The 22,612-nt window shown below is 38.1% G+C and overlaps 1 protein-coding gene across 3 annotated transcripts in view; it reads left to right on the forward strand.

The window, feature by feature from the left end:
• The window catches only part of LOC121896710 (A-kinase anchor protein 13-like), a 171,086-nt gene extending 162,586 nt beyond the window's left edge, over positions 1–8,500 (forward strand). For all 3 annotated transcript variants that reach the window (XM_042410646.1, XM_042410648.1, XM_042410647.1), the window contains exons 45-47: positions 619–738; positions 861–1,089; positions 1,975–8,500. In XM_042410646.1, the coding sequence (XP_042266580.1) occupies positions 619–738; positions 861–1,089; positions 1,975–2,033 (408 nt within the window). In that variant the 3' untranslated portion in view covers positions 2,034–8,500. The remainder of the gene's footprint in view (positions 1–618; positions 739–860; positions 1,090–1,974) is intronic.
• Positions 8,501–22,612: the final 14,112 nt, after the last annotated feature.

Consider the following 22,612-nt stretch of genomic DNA (forward strand, 5'->3'; position numbering starts at 1 on the left):
TCTAGTGTGAATTGTTTGGACATGCATAATAAACTTTGAATACACAAGTGAACAGCAATGCCGTGAGTGCAGTGGGGGCTGTTTTTATATAAACACCATCACATCACAGCGGGGTGGGGCTTCTGGGCTCTCAGACAAGAGAAAAAAAACCGAGGTGGAGGCAGTAAAAATAGCCAGAAGGAGACAGAAACTAGACACCTTTGATTGGCAGCAGAGTCAACCAATGGAAGGCCGTAAACTGCTTCTCTGATTCAACTTCAGTTTAGTCTCACTGGTGAAGTTTCTGTCTGGATTAAAACTATTTCAGTTTATTTGCAGTTCATATAAAAATAACGCTGAACAAGTGAATGCCATCAGATGAACATAAAGCATCACCATGTCTAACATGCAGTAAGTGAAATACGTGTATAGTTTCACCTTATAACATCACTAATAAATGTAATATCTCGATCATCACCTTTTATGCACAAAATGGGTTAAATAAACTAGGAAACACTGTGAAAGAGCCAATTTTAACCAATGAAGAGATTGATCTTCTCTCAACTCTAAATAATGCCGTAAGGCTTTCTGACTTCATATACTGTGACTGAATGTCATGTCTCACTGCATTACTTACAGTCGGAGCAGTTTCCGAGGTACCAGCGGACTCCCTCCACCACCTCCGAAGACTCAATAAGGTTCCAGAGCTCCGGGTCCCTGGATCTGGATTCCAAAGAAGCAGCAGAACAGTCAAAAGAGGTAAAGTCCTCACCAGAAACACAGAATGAGAACAAACACATTTTTTTATTGCTTTATGAACGTTCTCACAACCGGGGTGGGAACACCTAAAGAATACTACTTCTCCTCCTCATGTAACGCAGGTTGAGCTCTCATCCTCTGCCCCGGTCAAAGAACCTTTCCTCCGTATTGGATCCAAGAAGATGGGCAAAAACTTCAACCCCTTCTCCTCGTCCTCCTCCTCCTCCTCCAAGACTCAGGGGGCCGAGAAGGAGTCCCAGCTCCCCACCAGACTGCTCCAGCTGGCCAAACCTAAGGAGAAGAAAGACAAAAAGAAGAAGAAGGGGAAAGGAGGAGAGCAGACACAAACAGGTAGGATGAACAGGAAGTCCTGACATTGACAGATTTTCTTGTTTGAAAAAAGCATCCCTTAAATCAAATGTTTTCAGTTGAATTATTTCTGTCAGTTTACTTCATCCATGCACATTTTACCCTCTTATCTTCAAAAGTTTAAGGGGCTTGTGAAGTGTGAAGAAGACTCTGAGAAAATAGATTAGTAGCAAAGCCAGTCAACAGTAGACCAGACTTCTGTATATTTGATAATATGTGTATGTTGGCCATTAAGTACAAGAAACGTGTTTCTCCATCACATGTTTGTCCACTGGAGAGCATTGACAGTGTATTTCTACACTGTAAAATGTCAAAATCACTGCATATCCTGGTCACAATTCTTTAAAAAAAAACAATTGAAAGTGTTTCTTATGAAAAATATTTGTTTATGTTATATATTTATGTAAAAATGTGTATTAGCTGATGTATTGTTTTTGGATCTTTTAAAACACTCAAATATTAATATCAGCCTCAAAAATCCAAGATCAGTTGGGCTCCTGCATATGGCTGCAACTAACAATTATTGTCATTACTTATAAATCTACTGATTATTTTATCAATAATCAGTCAATTGTTTGGTCTACAAAATGTCACCAACAGTCCAAAACTCCAAAATACTTCCAATCATGGGAAAATATTTTCACTTGAGAATCTGGAAGCGGAGAATTTTTGATACTGTTTGCTTACTTCAATGAATAATTTATCAAAAGGGAGTTGATGATTAATTCTCTATTGATCAATTGATCAATTTATCAACCTATTGTTTTCACAAATTAAACTATGCTAAAATTGTGCCTAATATAATAATTGCCTCATATTTATTGTATTGCAGATGATGTTTGTATTTCTGTGTCTTTGTGTCTTTAGAAAGCAAAGTGAAAGTGATGTCGGATCCTCAGAATGATGGAGACATCTTCTTCTGCTGAAGACCTGGACAGTGGACACATGAACTTTTAATCTCCGTAAGGAATCAGACAGCTGGCCAGTGCAGCAGACACGACCCTTAGTGTTCCTGAACTCTCTCTTTGGATATAAAATTCCCAAGCTCTCTTTGCTGATGGTTTGGTCTGTGGACACTGTGTCCCATCCTTCCTGTCAGACAGCTGCTCTCTAACCTGTTCTCAGAGTGACAGACTGAATTACTGGGAAACAGAAGTAATGACCTCGTCCTGGAGACACCAGGTGAATTTATGCTAAGGAGATGATTCAGTCAGGAGGATTTTACTCGACAAATGTGCCAATAACCCTTGCAACCTGCGATCAGATTGAGATGCGACGGATAGCTAAGGAGGATCAAACGGGGAAAGACTATCACATGGTTCTTTAAGGCAAATCTCTTTAAGACTTTGAAACTGTAGCAAACCTTAGCTTTAACACAAACCAATAATAACTGCCCTGTCTTTGAAGTATTTTTAATGCTAACTTTGAATGCTTGTGGTGCTGGCGACTCCTGAGAATCAGTGAACAATCTGGGTCCTAGGCTGAACAAGTTGAGGAACTATTAATCACATGTGTGATATGTCCCTACATTTGCTTCATCTCCAAATCTTATCTGTCAAGCTGACAAACAACATAAGAGTGATTAACAAATGCCACTGTTCACGCTGTGTGCAGAGTTCACAGTGTGTGGTCAGTGTGTGCAACAGGCCATAGACACGATCAATCAATGATTCATCAGTCACCAGAGAGAGATGGGTGAAACTAGACAAACAGGCTTGTCTCGTGGTCTACTGATGAGTGGTTAAGACAGAAACAAGAGTGGGAATGATCACCAAAGACTTTGTGGTTTTAGTGCCTTAAGTATCTGTCTGTTGAATGTAATGACAGTGGAATGAAGTGCATGCTCAAAGCAGATATTTTTAATACCGCTGTTGTCAAATAATCACCTCCAGTCTCAAGAAGTTCATAGTTTTTATTAGGTGACCATCTCCTTTAGTCCTGAAATGTACATGTCAGTATCTACAACATACTCTATCAGCTCAGTATCAGTGCATCCCTGATCACCCTCAATCATGATTCAGTGTGAAACTCACAGCAGTTCAACTGTCACTGCAGGATCAGGAATAGTCATTATTTAATATGCACTTTATATACTTGAGAAGAGTACTGATGTATTTTAAGCATCTGTCATTTCCTAATAATTTTATTTTAATTTTGTTTCAGTAAGTTTTAAGAATTTTTATCTCGTGCACACAAGTTATTATCTTGTGCTTGAAATGTATATCATCTCACAGGGTGAGTGGTCCACGTGTGCAACAGGCCATAGACACGATCAATCAATGATTCATCAGTCACCAGAGAGAGATGGATGAAACTAGACAAACAGGCTTGTCTCGTGGTCTACTGATGAGTGGTTAAGACAGAAACAGAGTGGGAATGATCACCAAAGACTTTGTGGTTTTAGTGCCTTAAGTATCTGTCTGTTGAATGTAATGACAGTGGAATGAAGTGCATGCTCAAAGCAGATATTTTTAATACCGCTGTTGTCAAATAATCACCTCCAGTCTCAAGTTCATAGTTTTTATTAGGTGACCATCTCCTTTAGTCCTGAAATGTACCCGTGAAATGTTTGCCTATAGATACATTTCACAAATTTTAACATATCTGCATGTTATCTAATTGAAATTAATGAATTGGAAGGTAATAATTAGGATCAAATTACACTTTCTAGGAAAAGTCCCAATAAATTACTATTAAATTATTTTGAAATGACAGAACTAAGATGAAGCATTCCCCATGAGAACAGTAGTACTTTGTAGTAGAGTTGGGTGAAAATCCAATATTATTTAATGTAGACTTTTACACTGAGATGATATGATCATATGTTGTTGTTTTACAATATTCTGTTGTTCAAACAAATTTTAACCAAAAACTAACAAAGAGCTTTCTCTGATGGCATGCAGAACAGTGGAACACAGTTGACTGCACTGACACTTAATTCTTGACCTTGGAAAGATCAATTGACAAAACAGTCTCACCTCAAACTGCATGTAGAATCTACTCTGGAGCTTTTGACCACATCACATGGTCCTCATGGGCAGATTGAGTTTGCTCAGTTGCCATGGAACTGTAAATGTCCAAAGTTGTCATGATTGTGAGCAGCACTGGGATTTAACATCCATGCTGACTTCAATCATTTGGACTATTTTGCAAGTAGTTTTGCAAACATTTGCCTTTTTTGTAATAAATGTCAATATTGGGAATGTTTTTAAGCCATATTGCCCAGCCCTAATTTGTAGAGAGTCGTCTACAGTGACGGTATTGACGTCAGAGAGACAATCAATGAGTTTACACTGAAAATCAACTTCGTAAACAGCTCATGTTAAAAAAAAATCTTGTTGTGTTTATAAAGGGCTATAGACATTTATATATAGACTGAAACTGCCAGTCACTGACTATTAGTAATAGTGTAAATTCTCATGTAGTGGCTGGAGACCACTCAGGAGAGCACCAGGACTTTATTTCTCATTTCTCCCATCAGTACAGTCATATTTTAGTTGCGTATCCTTTGATCTGTTCCTTTTTACCATATTTGCTCTTGCTCAGCACTTCCTCCATCTTTTTCATATTAAAGTCCTTCCAGCAGTCCAGGGAGCATTATCGCTTCCTTTTCCCCTAAGGACTTTTATTGTGAAACAAAGCAGAATCAGTTGAAGTGAATTGATCTGACTGAGAACAGTACTACTGTTAAAAAGAGAAAGTGAGTCACAGAGTGCTGAGGATAACTATGTTGACCTGATGGAGTAATGCTGTGGAAATTAACAATATATTGAATTTACCATCTGTGCCAGTACATTATATTTACTGCTTATTTAATTTTTTCCCATGACTATTATGTCAGATCCAGGCAATTTGACTACTGAGAATTTACAGTATTTACCAAAGCCAGGTTGAATATAGAGTCACATTAATTGAATACAGTATGAAGTGAACTCAGGATTTATAGAGTAATAGTTTTTAATTTTAGACAAGCTCCAACAGATTACTGTTTGTAATTTTATTGTAAAGACAATTCATACATGCATTGGATCATGAGTGAAATGATGATAAAAATGTTGGTACTACTTAAAAATTGTTTTTCTTACAAGAACCTCTCAGATGTTACTTGAAATCCCTTTGTGCCTCAGCTTTTATGATGCATTTTACTTTAGCTGAAAGGACAAATCAAATACAACCAAAAAAATTCAAGGAGCAAAAGGAAACAATTTGTTTAGTATCCAGCCCTTGCTCAAAATCTCTCTCCTTAATCCAAGTATTGTTTGTCTTTCCTTGCAGTCCTTCCCTTTCCACCCCCTGCTAATATTGATAACACACCAACACACAGTGGCTGCCTTGAGGGTCATATTCCTCCCCCATCCATCCAGAATAATAACTCATAGCCTTAGATTTGTACCACATTGATTTTCTCCTCCTTTTCTCTGCCGGGGTCCCTGCAGTGAACTGATAGGAGGCTGCAGTCTGAAGAATAATATTTCAGCATACAGTGTCATTTCCTACCTTTCTGCTAAGAGGAGCAGATTTATACCAAAACTGAAAGCAAAAAAACACAGACTCAGGTTCCTTTGGAGACATATTAATAATCCTTGCATATTCAAATCAAAAGTGATATATTTTGTCAGTATCACACAGCATTAATAGCACATAAATGGGAGAAATATGTTTAAATACATTAGTTGTGCCTTAAAGCTCCACTGTAATTAAATTGCATGTTTTCTGCTACAGCCTACAGATCTGGGGTCTCATTTAGAACCATTGCGTACGCTCAAAATGAGACCGAAAGAGGCGTACACCACTTCCCACACAAATGTTGTGATCTATAAAAACATACTTGACAGGAGAGTGGAGACAGGGGAAGTTGGCAACGCAGATGGTGAGGTGGTGAATTGAAGCCAGATTGTTTAATGATCTTCACATATTTAATTTCACTTCATATCACATGTTAATTATAGATCCACTTTATCTTAAACATTCAAGCCAGCAGTGTTATTTGTGCTTCTGCTAGTTAGCCATAGCTAGACCATAAGCACCTTTCAATTTTAAAAGATATAATACTGGTACATCTTCACCACCTGCACTCATATATGAACTGTGTAAATTAAAGAAACACCTGGATTTTGGAGTAAATATAAATGAATACAGTGTTTATTGTATTTTAGATATTAAGTGTGTGGTGTAAAAACTACTTAAAGCTGGTTAACTGGGAACTGGCCTGCTGCAGTGTTCTGTAAGAACTTAACCAGAGATGTCTGACTTTACGTTCCACAGGAATGTTTATTGAAGTTGTATGTGGTTGTTTTGGGTTATACACATAACTTCAGCAAGTCAGAAAACTTGCCTGATACGCTGACTCTCTGATTGGTCAGGCGTCTCAAGCGAGAAACTGATTGGTCCGGCAAAAGGAACACATGCAAATCACTATTCATGAAGGGTTTTGCGTTGACCATTTATGGTTGAATGAGGGCATGTAGAGGGCTGGGTATGAGGCTGATTCATGTGCACAAATTTTAGTTGGACTATGATTTATAAAGGGAACATTGCCTGCAGGTGTGCGTACGCACGGTTTTATAAATCAGGAGTTTTTTGTTTAGTATTTTGGTGCACACCATTTTTGGCTTTTGTGAGCACGTACACTTTTAGTCTGGATCCTACGCACTGTTTTATAAATGAGACCCCTGCTCTCTAAATAAGATTTCCTGTGCTCTCTTTAAAAAAGAGGAGAAATTTTTATTTTCTTTTTTCATCCCATCTGTACATTACCTAGTCAGAGTCTACAAAGACACTGAACATCATTTTAAACTGTATTTGCATAAAGTTTTCATTGTTCTGTCATAGGCTGACAGAGGCCATGACCAACAGCAAAAACACAGACTGAGACAACACAAAAAGAACAACAACAACCCAGTTTGGCTCTCCAGTAATGCCTCCCTCTGGGATAAGTGCACTGCTAACATCAGTTTGCTAGATACTCATTAATGTCAGCATCATTCATTTTAGACGTTGGTGTGGTCAACACCACCGCTAACCAAGTTTTTTACTTAGCTGTCAATTAAACACACACTGGCCTGCCCACTCAGAGCCTTAAAGGTTAAATGAGCCTTTCTCATGATAAAAAAAATGTTAACAATAGATGTAAAAATCACTGACATGAAAAATACTGATTTGCATTTGACTTGAATACAGATTCAGCCTTCCAAGTATGAGTGGTAGATGAGATGTTGTGAAATGGTTTAGAACACATGCCTACCAAATGTAAGGGGAAAAAATAATATTTTAGATTAAAAACCTTATTAATTTATGACTGATCTTGTCTTTGATGTTATTAATCAGGATGTGCCACAAGCATTTTTCATGAAATTTTTTCTAATTGTGAACTTCATAAGTTTTTTTTCATCAATTGGGAATTTATTTTGAAATTCATATAGATACATGTTTATCTCATATGGTGTGATGCTATTTGTATATTAAACAACCAGAGAGAGGTGCACCTGTCTGAAACTTAAAGATTAACAAGCACATAGTCCAAATGTATTCACCTTCATAAGACGCAAGACCAGGGTGTTCTTTAATTACAAAAAGCCATCATAAGACTGTTCTACATTTCAAGCCAAACACACAAATAATCAACTCTTTCTTTCTGTAAATCTCAGCAGTACTCCTTTCCCATTTTCCACCACCACATGGCTTTCTGCAGAATCTTGCTGGGAAGTGGAAGATTTCTTTAAATACAAATTTACACTTATCATCCATCCCCATCTCTGATCCAGACAACCCCCCAAAGTGATGTCTTTTAGTGTGTGTCAGTGTCCTTGAGTGGATTGTAATTGCAATCAGTAGAAATTACTCCACTTAAAGAATACATTAGCAGGGCCATTCTGCATTGTTTTCTTCCCTCGTACAATTTTACAGTTTCATTTTACAGAATCAGAAACCAAAATCTTCCACTTACAGATCCCCGAAAGAAAATAAGCTAAATCACAAAAACTGTTTTTGACCTTTGACTTCAGTGGTTTGACCAGGAAGTGAAACCTGATAATCTTGAGTTTTGCTGAGGGTTGTGGCAGCTGGGAGGTCCAGCTCTTCTCTTCTTCACTCAGCATGGGCTAGAACATTACTAAACGATTCATAGCGAATTTTAAAAATTCATATTAGACCTTACAGTTTTTGCACTGTATGTCAGACTTTTTGAACTTAATTTGTACTAAAAACAGAAGGTACAAAATTAATTATTCTCATTTTATGTACAAAGAAAAAAAGGGCAAAGCAACAAATTTTGTAAATATGTTTTATGTACAAATTTGAACTTCCAAAGTATTGATGACTGTGCATTTTGTTTAATTGGATGATTGTTTTTTTTAATAAATAATAAAGCTTTATTTATCTTGCTGTTTGTCAAGTGATGCATGTTGTGTGGTACTTTTGGGGGTATGGAGGTGGGAATTAATCAGGAAACATGACTTTGGGGTGAAAAGGTGAGAAGAGGAAAAGACTGCTAGTGTCCCCTAGACGCACAATGAAAGTGTTGGACAGGTTTAACTTTAGTCTATTTATGTAGTTGTTCTTACAGAGGTTTAAATGCACAGTATCATCTGATGGTGGTGCTACAGGAAAGACCATGGAGTTCATCCTCTTGGGAGTGTGAATGTGCTCATTACATTTCCATAGACTATTTCTTGAGCAATTGCCAGGCAATCAGCGGAGACTCCAGGAAGTCACTGTTCCCAGCCAAGAAATAGTCTAGCACATGACCCCCAGTAAAATGGCTGATGTGTAATTTTTACACATCAGGTTTTGTATGGACAAAACAAACAAGTTATAGCTTTTTAAAAATAGCTGCAAGCGGCAATTCACGGGTTCAAACCTTTTTGTGCTCAACGTAAGGAAGCAGCTCAATCGGTCAAAATTAAAGTCACAAGCACGGTGGGTTTCAGGTTTCAGAAAGGTGAGCAAAGTCACTTCAGCTAGTTTAATTCCATTGAGACTGATCACACACTTGTTTCATCATCACAAAGCCTGCAGCATTGAAATAATCGCATACTCAAAGTTCCACCATTCGTCCCCCCATCATTGGATTTGAACAAAACTTGGTGTGCAAGTTCAGGAGATAGTATGGGATATATCCATTGAGTTTAATCAGGATTGCTCAGAGGCATCTTGAGTTATGAGCAAATATTTGATAGGCCATGCCCACTTTCACCGATCAATATCAGATTTTGGTTGATACTCATCCCCGGAGCATGCACACCAAATTTAAAATTTTAAAATTCTGTCCACTGGCTTTTCAGATACACTTTTGTGGTATTTGTGGAGCTCCCTATGGGCCAGGCTCATAATGCTTTGCTAGACCTATCCCCAGTGACAGACTGAAGTTATCTACAGAGATTTATGATGATTGGACAAACAGTTAAAGAGTTATGGCATATATTCTCTAAGCCCCACCCTTTGCGGAGATATTACAGGGTTACTTGTGGTTCCTTGAGTCTCCAAAAGTAGAATGGGAGGCAGAGCCTTCATCTATTAGGCTCCTCTCTTGTGGAACCATCTTCCTGAGAGCTTGGTTCTGCTTAAGGTTTCCTCTCATTAAAGGGGAGTTTTTCCTTGCCACTGTCACCAAGTGCTTGCTCACGGGGGAATTGTTGGGTCTCTGTAAAATAAAGTACGGTCTAGAGCTCCTCTATGTGAAAAGTGCCCTGAGATGACTTTTGTCGTGACAAAATTGAATTGAATTGAATTGATTTCTCTGGGTTTGAAAATTGTTGGAAACATTTGGGATAATGTAAGTACACAACTCAACAAAATATATAATATAGGTCTAGTTGTTTTAGACATTTTAATGCAGAATAGTTACATATTATACCTTTAAGGATCCAGGCATAAACCAGGAGCTCTCTTCCAATGGGAATTTTTCAAATCCGGACTGGTCAATTTACAAGATCCAGACTATAGCTCCTCACCCCAGCACATGAACTCCATTCTCTGTGAGAAGCCGCCCCAGGGAGCAAGCAAGTATTCCTAAAAAGCTTTCATCAACTTGATTAAACTCGGGTGCTTTCATAATTTGTAACTTCAATTGGCAATTCAGAGCTAAACTGCTGTACTGTTGATTCGACTCACTGCTTCTCAGGTAACAGTCATCTAATCTGTTTATCAGGTCTCTCATAGCAACTACACAATAGATAATTGCATCATGCATTCGAATGATTCATTAGCCATAGCCTTGTGTACCAGTTCTCTTTCTATCTTGTGTCTTATTTGTAAAATGTTGTATTGTTTAGTACTTATAGCTGTAGTATTAGTAATAAATGTGTATGTAACTAAAGTGAACTTGTTTTCTTGTGCTTGCATCTCAGTCACATAACCTAAAAGACCTATACCCTTGCAAAATCATAAATAAGATTAATAACAATCATAATTCTAATTGGCCTCTCTTGTGTGGCCAACAAGGACTATTTCCCTATTATTATACCTACTCTAATATGAGTTATGTCGCTGGACGAATAATTTCATGTTGGAGTTGTGCAGAATAATAACTCATAATTCCCCCATTAAATCATAAAGCTATTTGAGTGCACAAATTCCTCCACTATCTTTAACCCAACAGCTACACATCAGAAAACCTGACATTATTTCACCCTCAGATCACATCTTACACTCTTACTCACCTTTTTTCTTTTCACTCTTTCTTTCTCCACCTCACATTCTCTTTCATTCTCTTGCGCTTCCTCTTGTCCTCACTCATTTTTTTTCTTTAGTAATTGATATAGAGACTTTGCTGATGAGGCTACTTTCAGAATGCTGTCAGGTGAATTATGAGGGAAGTTAAAAGGTTTTTCTGGAAGAGCTCCATGTCTTCTGAAACACTAATATCTTCTTTTCCCTGCACAGTAGACTACAGTGTTCCACTACCGCATCTGCCATTTCCTCCATAGAATTCCAGTGTGCATAAAAACAGTTGAAGGTGTACTTTGCCAGCATCTTCACATTTGAGACAATATTACCATCCATCTGTGCTTTTTCATGGTAATTTAGAAATGACAAAAATGCCATCCAGATCCATGTCTGTACATTAAACAGTCGCTTAAAAAATAGGTTTTGTGTGTAGTTAAAAGGGTGCATTTGGCCATAAGCAGAGAACAACAATCTTGTGTCTGTATCAGGGTTTTATATTCCCCAAATCCCCACTTTCAAGTCTTTCTGCATCATAACAGAGAGTGGAGCTACAGTTAAGTTAAATGTGTAAACATTACAAGCTTGTTCTACCAATGGATGAAGTTTAATGAAGTAAATGGTAAATGGACTGTACTTGTATAGCGCCTTTCTAGTCTTCCGACCTCTCAAAGCGCTTTACACTATGAATCACATTCACCCATTCACACACATTCATATGCTGAATGGGTACAGGGGCTACCATGCAAGGTCCCAACCTACCCATCAGAGGAAATCTAATCATTCAGACACATGCACACACTGATGGCACAGCAATCAGGAGCAATTTGGGGTTAAGTATCTTGCTCAAGGACACATTGGTATGCGGACTGGAGGAGCTGGGAATTGAACCGCCGATCTTCCGATTAGTGGACGAACCACTCTACCTCCTGAGCCACAGCCGCCCAAGTGTGATTGTTTACACTATGAAACATTAATATGATCAGTTTGTTAATGCAGCAATGGTTCTTAAGCTTGCTGGGGTTTGAATGCACACTTTCAAGCTTTGTGTGAGCATATCACGTGTGAAAAAGACAAATTTGCTGCACACAGAACAAGAGTTTACCAGTAGTGTGACAGGGGGTGTCACACATAGCTGCCTCCATCTCTGCCACTTGTCAGTGGTCAAAAGACATTAAACATTCACTGACAGTGAATGACTTGTGTTTTGATATTTCAAAGATGTACTGTTTGGCACATGTGTCTAGAGCAGAAAGTTCGCTTGGTTCGCCAACACGTACAATTATGCAGCTCAAGCATCATGTAATTGGTTTAACAGTCAAAGCGTCATACTGTATATGTGGCACATTTGGACTTTAAAACTAGTGATTTGACATTTGCACACTTAGCAAACTCATGAGGATGGAGCTATTATGTTTTACTGATTTTAATACTGTCCGCACATCATCACTGAATTCCGGACAAGCCCTGAGGGCAGGAATGTGGCTGTGTTTTCTGTTTATTTTAGCAAAAGCTAACCCGGAGATGAGCTGGTAACTACTGTTGACTTTAGAATGTCGTAAGGAGAATGTCATTGTTCTGGAACACAGTTATTTGACTTCAAATCTGAGGTCATATGAAAAAACACCTAATCATTACTTTAAAGTCCACAAATGTATCAATTTCACAACAACAAACAGTACAAAGCAAAAAAAAACTAAACACACAGAACACACCATACAAAATACAAAATACAAAGCTACACACAACAGCACATGACATACACCCACAATGTCAATTAGAAATTAATAATGTAAACTAGACTCAGTGGTCACACAGCTGATTGGTCTTTAGTAGATTTTTTAATTTGGCCTTGAATGTATTGATTGAACTACAGTTCTTCATCAGGTAGGGCATTCCACTGAGTTGTGGCTTTCACAGAGAAAGCTGACCACCCAAAGGCAGTGCGACAAAATGGTATAGTACAATCTTGTATAGAGGATATTCTGGAGGATCTAATAGAACTTTCTGAGCGAGTGTACACAAAGTCACATAGTGGAGGAGGGGCCAAAACATTTAAAATCTTACAAATTAGGCACAAATTTGAGAATAATCTAAAATTGTCAAAGCTCAGTAAATTGTATTTCTCCAGTACCCTACAGTGATGGAAATGATTGGCTTTTTGTCCAGAGTTTTTAGAGTTTGTTTGTATAAGGACTCAAGAAGTTTTATGGCTGTTTCTCCAGCCTGCCCCCAAGATGTGATGCAATAAGACATATGGGAAAGAATCATAGCATGCATAAATATCTTGGCTGCATCCAAAGAGAGACAGTTTCTAATATGTCTAAAATTTGCTAAGTTGTACTTCATGGTTTTAACCGTTTTTTAACATGTTTCTTAAAGTTCAAATTTGGATCCAGTGTCACACCAAGATATTTAAAATCAGTAACTATGTCTATTTTTTCACCTTTGATGAAATTATCATAGCGTTAGGAGGTTGTACCATAGTTTTAGAGAAAAACGTACATTTAGATTCAGACATGATTGATCAAGCCAATGTGTAATCCTTTCCAATGCAATTGTTAGCTTAGCAGCAGCTAACTCAGCTGTTTTTGCATGTGTAAACACAACAGTGTCGTCTGCATACATTTGTAGTTCTACATCATAACCCTGTTGAGGGAGATCATTAATATATAGGCTAAATAATACTGACCCTTGTGGAACACCCATTGTGCACTTCATGTTACTGGACAGTGTGTCACCAACTTTAAATATGAAGACATCCATGCCAGTGCTCTAGATGAGAAGTTAAATTTAGAGAGTTTCGATATTAAAACATCATGATTGACTGTGTTGAATGCTTTACGCAGATCTAAAAATACAGCACCAACTACGCCTCCTTTGTCAAGTCTTGATTTAATTTGCTCTATTAAGTGCAAGGTAGCAGTTTTTGGTGGAATGATTTGCTCTAAAGCCAAATTGCATACAATGTGGACCAAAATTGCTTGTATTAAGAAATGTTATCAGTTGTTTAATGACAACTTTCTCAGCAACCTTTGAGAGTACTGGCAGTATACTTATTGGTCTGTAGTTACTGGTCAAGGCGGTCTCCATATTTAAAAATAGGCATGACAATGGCACATTTCCAGTCATCAGGAAAGGAGCTGTGTTTAAAAGACAAGTTAATTAAATGAACAATAGGGGGAGTTAAAATATCTGTATGATTTGACAAACATAGTGTCAAATTGGAAAGCATCTTTACTTTTGGAGCTTTTTAAGGAGCTGTTGATTTTGTTTACTTGTAATTCATTAGTCTCTACCAACTCGAAAACCTGGCCTGTAGCATCTATAGGAACAACATCCAGTTTCTTTTTTGTATTTTTTTTTCCTAACTCATATATAGACTCAAGAAAAAAAAATTAAAGACAGATGCAACAGTAAAATGATATTCAATTAACTTTATCTGTACTTTGAGTTTAAAATCAAAGTAAAACGAGATATAGTATCTCTTAGCTCTTGGATAACTTTGTTCCTTAAACCTTTATAAATCAGCATGTCAGTGTCTCTGCTAGTTTTAATTGCCTTCCTTAGTGCAGCATCTCTAGATTTCATTAGTTTCCACAAATTTTCACTAAACCACGGAAAATTGTTTTTATTTTTAGATTTTATCTGTATACTCACATTAAATCTTTTCCTCACAGAGTTGATTCTGTGAGTAAAAGTATCACAGCCATAGTCCAGATCATCAGAGGAAAGTACATCATCCCAGTTCAAGCTGTTAATTTCATCAGTAAATTCTTCTTGCTTAGCTCTGGGTATGCATTGAGGGATCATTGTCTTAGTTGCTGTGGTCTTAAATCTACTATTAGTCAGTTTTCTGGCACATAGGGTTAGGTTATAATCTGATGAGCCAGTGATTAAATTATAACTTTTAGTTATTCTGTCTGTCAGGATTTCATGCTACCAACACTATTTAAACATTCATTCACTGCTACTGTCAGGCTGTGACAAGCAGCATGCCTGCACCCTATTGGAGTGGACTGAGAGTCACTAATCAGTTGAGCCATACTAACTTTCTCGCCTTGACATCATTTAAAAGAACAACATAGCACAGTAGCCTTCAGTAGGGAATAGAAAATAATAGCATGTTCTAACTTAAGTGGTGAGAAGATGTCTCATCAGTGCACTCTTCTCTGCCGTTGGGCCTCATACACCATGTGCATGAGACAAAGGCAGGCCTGCATGCAGTCACAAAGCCTGACAACAAGAAAGGCACCAAGTCAAACAAAAGAACTCCAAATGGACTTCAACTCCAATCATGCTCTGCTCAACTTACACCTTGGTGTGAAATCCGGCAGAGTCAAACTCTCGGCTCCCATTGGACGAGACCCAGAAATGCCTGTGGATTTCCTTTTCCTGGCCATGACGTCACCAAGGGTATAAACTCCAAAAATCTCTATTCAAATCTCACGGCGGTCACGTCCACCATCTTAACCGGAACTCTCCTGTGACGTAACCTGATGTGGTTCACGTCTGCCATCTTGTTCCTCCTCCTTCCTCTGTCATACATCCCCTGCACGCACACACACACACACACACACACACACGTATACATCTCTGTAGTGTTGCTGTTTATAACTGCCATTGTTTATTGTTGCTTGTGTTTGATAGTTGTAGTTGTATGATAGATATTTGTTAATTGACGCATTATTGATTTGTAATTGATACTGCTAATGTTGATAAACTCTGTTGTGTATTTAAAGAGAAGTTTCCGGTGATTGTATGTATAGATACTGTGATAACAGCTTGGTGACAGGGTCAGTGCTTGAATTCAAACCTTCACTGGTCATCCTGTAATGTTAATATCTCTCAGATGTTGACATTCTTGGATGAACATCCCTTTTGAGACTGTTTTCACTGTTTGGTTATTAGTCCCTGACCTCAGAGTGGTGCCCTGTTATTAATTCACATTAATAATTATCAAAAATAATTATTAATTATTGCTAATAACCAAACTTGCTCCTAAGTCCCAACACTGCCATCCTGTCAATTATTCCATCAGTGTCCAAAGCCATAAGAATGTCTTTTTCTGTAGCCATAAGCATGAATGCTTCAAGATGCAGTGCTCCGTAATGTGTTCGTGATTAATTTTAAAGTTGAAAAGCTGCGCTCGCATGGCACTTGCGTAATGGTGAGGGTCAGGTCTAAGCTCCGCTGTTAACACTGTCACAACATGAACTAACGTTAGCAGTATCACCTGCTGGGAGGTTTTCATGCACCTTTCACTTGTCCTCGGCAGCGGCCTCCTCTTCTTGCCTCTGCTCTCCACTGGAATCAGCCTGCTCATCTGTCCAGACTCTTTCCTCCTCCTCTTCATTTGGTGGCAGAATGTTAATGAGTGAACCTTTACCCATTTATATGGGCTAGCTTCATTTTCAATTTGAACTGATTTGATTATTTCCTACTTGACCTCTGACATGAACGTCATATGGATGCACGCATCCACTTGAAAGGGTGGGGGAAGGATGATGTTAGTACTTCCTACACCTGCCTTACAATATAGGTGTTGTGGATATTTGGAGTGATGGTCAGCACCTCGGTGGAGAAAAGTGGATATGAGCCTTTGATGTCTTAAAGCTGAAAAGGTTTATTGATGTACTTGATCAAGGACAACTGAAAACAGTAAACACCAGAGTGTTCTGCTCCGATGCTGTCTATTTCCATTCTGGCCTCTGAAGGTCTGAGTCCTAGTCTTTATCAGCCTACAATAGAAAAATTTGTCTAATTGGTTCACTAGTTTCTAAACAAGGAACTGCATTTTACCCGTGACAGTTTAGGTCACGTTGCATGGAACTTCAGCTGTTTTGGTTTGAATGTGTGATTGTGTCAATAGAATCTACGCACTCCTCCGACCTTGGTGACCATGGCAATGCTGATTTACCCTCTATCAGAGAGGTTTCTGTTTCCCCAAAACATCACAGACAGCTGGAGTCTTAAAGAGAGGAGAAAATGTCCCCTTCCTGCTTACGAATTACAGTGTGACCTCAAGGGCCAGGCTTGACTCAGTGTAACCCAATTTGTAACCCCTAAAAATGGAAAATTCCATAACAATAGGTAGCCTATTGACAATTGGAACCGAGCCCCCAGTCAGATGGCCTGTTCCAACATCAAGTAGGCTGTGGCTGGCAGGTTGAATTTTTTTTCCCACAATTTTTTTTCCCACATTGCTGGCCTTGCGGCTGTGGTGGAAATTTTTCATTGTTTCCAAGAACCACACAGAAACATAAAGAAAGCTTGTTGAAGCAGTTGTAGATGATGTACAATCCATTACACAATCAGCAACAATTATACAAATGTCCAAACACAAAACAAAAATACAGTCATCTTGTATTTTTGGAGAGAAAGCAGGTTGTTCAGCCAGCCCTTTCCCTAAAGCCTGCCCATTCTCTAAAGATTGCGAACACAGACCAGACAGTTTTATACCTCTCCAGACGCAAAGCTAAAAACAGTCTGGTCCCTAAATGGACACTTAAACAAACTGTTACACCTTCTAACAAACAAGTATGGTCATACTATGATCCCACAGAAACCACATGGTCAGTCAATAACCCTCAGATAGAAACAAGTTCAAGAGTTCAACTAGCCTAAGAGTAGGATTTCTTCACCAACATGTATACCAGAATGACAATGACATTACATCACATTCAGTTAAAAACAAACATTGACCCCTTAGTTTGAAAACATTTGTGACATACATACAAAAGATTTATAAAATGAAAATCTATTATTCAATTTTCTCTTACATGGCCCACTAGGTGGGCCAACCAATCTGACATTTGACAGAATTACCAGATTGCCAGTCTGAGCCTGCTGAGGGGCCTTCTTTGCTTTTTGTGGTCAGATCATCCATCGTTTGTCATGTATCCCTTCCTAAAGGAAAACCTCTCTGCCTCCCAGGAGCCAGAGCACGGGACATAACCGGTGCTGTTCCAAAATGTAGTCAAGAAAATATTGTCCCCTCCATTTCTACAGTCGCTGCACATGTCGAATTAAATGACATAAAATCACAACAGTCTGAGATACTCAAAGACTCTCTTCGGTAAACAATATGTCATCTCTGGCCCTTTCTTCAGCCACTAATGCCAGCTCCATATCTGGTTGAAAGCTTACTGCAATACCAAAAACATTATGTGGACAATTTTACTTATTTTCATAATTGAACTGAGCTTTTTAAATACGACTGCCTTCACCCAAATTACAAGGGGTCTTCTCTGCTATCTATGAATGTTGATCTTGCTGTACAATCAGGTAAAATCTTCAAGAAGTCTTGTTTCACATAGTTTTGATATTCCTATAATCACAACACATAGGTCTGTCAACCATATGTGCACATCCCATTTAGAAATATGAATAATCTATTAAAGATTTGGACAAATACATCAACTTTAGCTCCCAGCACAAATACACTTAAAATGGCACTCTTCAATGTGAGATCTCTATCCAGTAAGACTTCCATTTTAGATGATTTTATTTTGTCTGCATATTTGGATTTTATGTTTTTGATTGAATCTTGGTTGAAAACTAATGATCATAGCCAGCTTGCTGAACTGTGTCCTCCACACTATGACTTTTTCAACCAACCCAGGGTCAGTGGTTGTGGTGGCGGCCTAGTGAGTGTTTATAGGAACAACCTCAAATCACAAGTACCTTGTGATGAATTTTCTTCCTTGAAGTTCTTACTTTTAAACACCAAACACTGGCAGCTTTTGAGCAGAACTCCCTGAATTTTTATCCACTTGTTTTAAATAATGACAGAGTTGTTCTTTGTGGCAATTTTAATATCCATGTTGATGACTCCAGTAATTCACGCTACTGATTTGCTAAACGTCGCTACTTCTTTTAACTTTAAACAGTATGTGTGCGGACAAACACATAATCATGGCCACATGTTGACCTTGTATTTACCCTGGGTGTAAAAATATCCTCCATGGAATTACTGAATATGTCTGTATCCGATCACAAATATATAGTTTTTATCTGTGATTCACCAGTTATTAATACTGTCTCACCCTGCTCCTCGTGCACTCGCATCTTTAATGAGCAAAGCATCTCAAAGTTCTGCACACTGTTTGATAGTCAAAGCGTCCACCTGTCTGAATATTCCCACACCCTCATCCTCATCCGTTTGTCTTCACTAAATATTATTGCACCTCTTAAGGTTAGGTCTAAGCCTTCAGAATGAAAGCAGCCTTGGATAAACGACATTATTTGCAGCTGTAAAAGGGAATGTAGGAAAGCATAGTGCAGATGAAAAAAATCCTGTCTCCAACGATATTACGATATTATTAAGTTATTATTACTCTATAACAATATGGCTCAGGATGCCAGAACACACCATTTTTCAGAACTTATTTCTGCCCATTAATATAACCCTAGATTTTTATTTAAGACTGTCAATCAGCGGGTAAATCCAGCCCCTTCTTGTGCCCCAGCTGAAAGTGATGCTAATTGTGAAAGGCTTAAAAGGCAGTGGAATAAAAGTTACACATTACTTGATATACACACACATACTTGCATACAATATTAATTGTCCTTAGACAAAATCTACAACTACATTTTAGAGTCCATGGGTTTTTCAGTCCTTTGTTCTCCTTGATCTGACTGAAAACGGCAGGGTTCAAGGCCATGTGTTACATTTGTGTGTGTGTGTTAATCTCAAGGGGAGTTATAATAGCAAGTGTTGGGGTGATGTTTATCCAAATTGTGCTATCAGCTCACACTGAAGTATGCATTGGTTTTTACATGTTCCTGGCTCTTAAGGGCTTGAAAGGTCAAAGGTGGCAGGGTCAGTGCTCTGGTTAAGGTGCCATGCAGGAGATTAGGGGTTTTTTATATCTCGATTGTTGCTGGATGTGGTGTATGGTCTGGTGAGTTTGGAAATCTCACTGATGTCTTGTAGGTCAACATTCCTGGGGGGTTGAAGAAGGCGCTGGTCCTGTTGTTTGAGGGTTTGTACTGTTTGCATTTGAAGTAACGAGGGGACTTTTCCCTACATTCTTGACCAAGTCTGCTGTTCTTATTGTTCTTCAAAGCTATTTATTATTCTTCCATATGTTTTTCAATCACTATTTCTGCATACTTTCAGAACAAAGTATGCAGAACAGAACAGAACCTATTCAAATATCAAAATCTTCAGCTCTTTAAGGACATTTATGCTATGACTTTTCTTCTTTCTAGCATATTCCAGTTATTTTATATCATTTTTTAAAATATGAAAAATTCTAATGAATGTTTGAAAGTTGATTTTTCAAAAACTAAAAGTGCTGAAGTATTCATTCTTCATGCACAGGTGGCTATGATAATATGGGAAGCAATTCCTGTTTTTGGTAATGCAGAGGAACATCTTGACTCTGCTGCATCCACGTCTTGCTTCTACAGACATGATTTCTGCTTATTCCTGCATGATTGCATGGAACCTGCCATTCTCCTCTACACATACAAGCAAAGAGCAAACAAGACCAAAGTTTAAAAAGTCAGTCGAAGTTTATTTTCACCAGTAAAAACATAAGGTAGGTAACATTTTTTCTGCAAAGATATTTTTTTACATTTTCCCAAATCATTTCAAAAATCATCAATTCTTTCAAAAACAAGTTCCTCCGCACTTCTAAAAAACCTGTTTGAACATACTAAAGAGCATGGAACATCTGTGCAACAGCTGAAATCCTCAGGAAATTGAAAAAACTCAAAGCAAATTAAACTCAGATTTCTACATTCTACCACAGCCTATCGTATCCCCATGGCAGCTCAGTAACAACACCAGCAAATACTGTACAGTTCTACAGAGACAATACCATGTATTAACCATGATGCATCTGTGTCCTGCAGAAACATTCCTGATGTATTTTTGTGCAACTTTTTAAAATTGTGACAGCTGGTATAATCTGTAGCATGTAGAAAATATTTTACATTTAGGAGACAAAGAGAAATCATTGCTAAGGAATGTACTGATAAATATCAAAAGTGCATAGGTGTTACAGAAAAAACACTACAATTCAGTTTAGTGTTCAGCTTCTTACTAAACAACACTTGTTTCTGCAGGACACTATACATGAGGCTGTTCTGTGCTTCTCATATTTGTTCTAGAAAGATCACAATCAGATACCATGTTGTCTGAAATAAAACACCTTCCTATGACTGATGTGACACCAGTAGCCCAGAGCCAGACCTCTAGTGTTACTGCTTCAGTTGCACAGGTTCCTTCAACACAAAGACATGCCATTTAAAATACAAAGGAGTGCATGTGCAACTTGAGATGTGAAATTGCCATATATGCATTTTAATTAAATCCACAGATCATGTTCCCAAATGTGTTTTGTAATTATTTTACATTGTACAACTTATTGGAAAATATAATTTTAGAGCTCTGCAAAGTACTATCAAGCCTCTGGCACTAAGGAAAGGCAAACATAAGCCAAGGCCAAGTCAGTGCTGTAATTTAAAAGGTTTTTGGGTACATGGCTACTGAGGCTCCACCAGGCACCAGCAGCAATCTGTTACTGGGTCTCCACATTCGAGATATTGGCCCTATATTAGATGGACTGGACTGCAAATGGACTGCATTTTATATAGCAGCCTTTCTAGTCTCCCGACCACTCACAGCGCTTTACACTACATGCCAATCACACACACATTCATACCCTGATGGCAGAGACTGCCATGCAAGTTTCTAATCATTCACACAAACACACTCACACACTGATGGGCACAGCCTTCAGGAATAATTTGGAGTTCAGTATCTTGCCCAAGGACACTTGGACATACAGACTGGAGGAGCCGGGGATTGAACCGCTGATTTTCCGAGACGTTTTCCTAGTGTGTAGTCTGAGTGAGTTTGTGGTTTTAAAAAATGCTAGCTTATTAGTAATCTGGTTTGCTTTGAATCATTTATTAGTTAAAAAGTAGATTTGAAAGGAGTTGCTTTGACTCTGAAAAAATAATAAATTCTTATACTTAAGATAAGGAGGGTAACGAGTATTTAGTAATGGAACAGTTTTTCACTTCCCCAACACTGGCCAAAATAACCTAATTAACAAAAAATCAAACACTATCAAATCATATTCATCCATTTGTTTTTGAAGCCAAATCACTATGCTACATATTCTCCATGCAGCTATTACTGTATGAACTGCATATTCTCTTATGGAAATTACGACAGAATCTGCTGTCATTGCTAGAACATTTTTGATGCAGCTGCTGGGCCTCTCCTATGACAAACAACAGGCAAATAATACCCACAACTTAAAATACCACACTATTCCACTGAGAATAGAACAGCATTAATTTAATTCCTATGTTAAAAAAATTTCTAATGAAATGCTGATTGTAGATTTGAAATTTGCCACATAGCAAAATATTCTCTGGTGCAGTGGGGGTTAACTGAAGTAAATCCGTGGCTAATGTGCAGGAAAATGGGTCTCCCTTCCTAGTCTGACTTTTCTTAACCCTTAATAATTAACTAATTTCTGTATCCTGGGCTAGTAACTAGTTACATGTAACAGTGTTATGTAATTACAAAATAAATATAATTGCAATCTGTTACAGTTACTGAGAAAAAGCCGTGGGACAAATTCGAGTGCACCATATGATGATGATAGGTCAGATTTTTTTTAGTGGCAGTGCATTTCGCAAATGCCAGATTGCAAACAGCCCCTCCTCTTTCACTCAGTGTACAGCCTGCGCATTGCACAGAGGAATAGAAGCCTACTTTCTGCTAGTAAGCTGCTTTTAATGTAGGTAAAGATAAACGACATGGTGAAACAAAGCAGTTTGCTTAAGTTTGTCACAAAAAGATGTTGTAAGGAGC

This window comes from Thunnus maccoyii, chromosome 5, assembly GCF_910596095.1.
Source record: "Thunnus maccoyii chromosome 5, fThuMac1.1, whole genome shotgun sequence".
NCBI lineage: Eukaryota > Metazoa > Chordata > Actinopteri > Scombriformes > Scombridae > Thunnus > Thunnus maccoyii.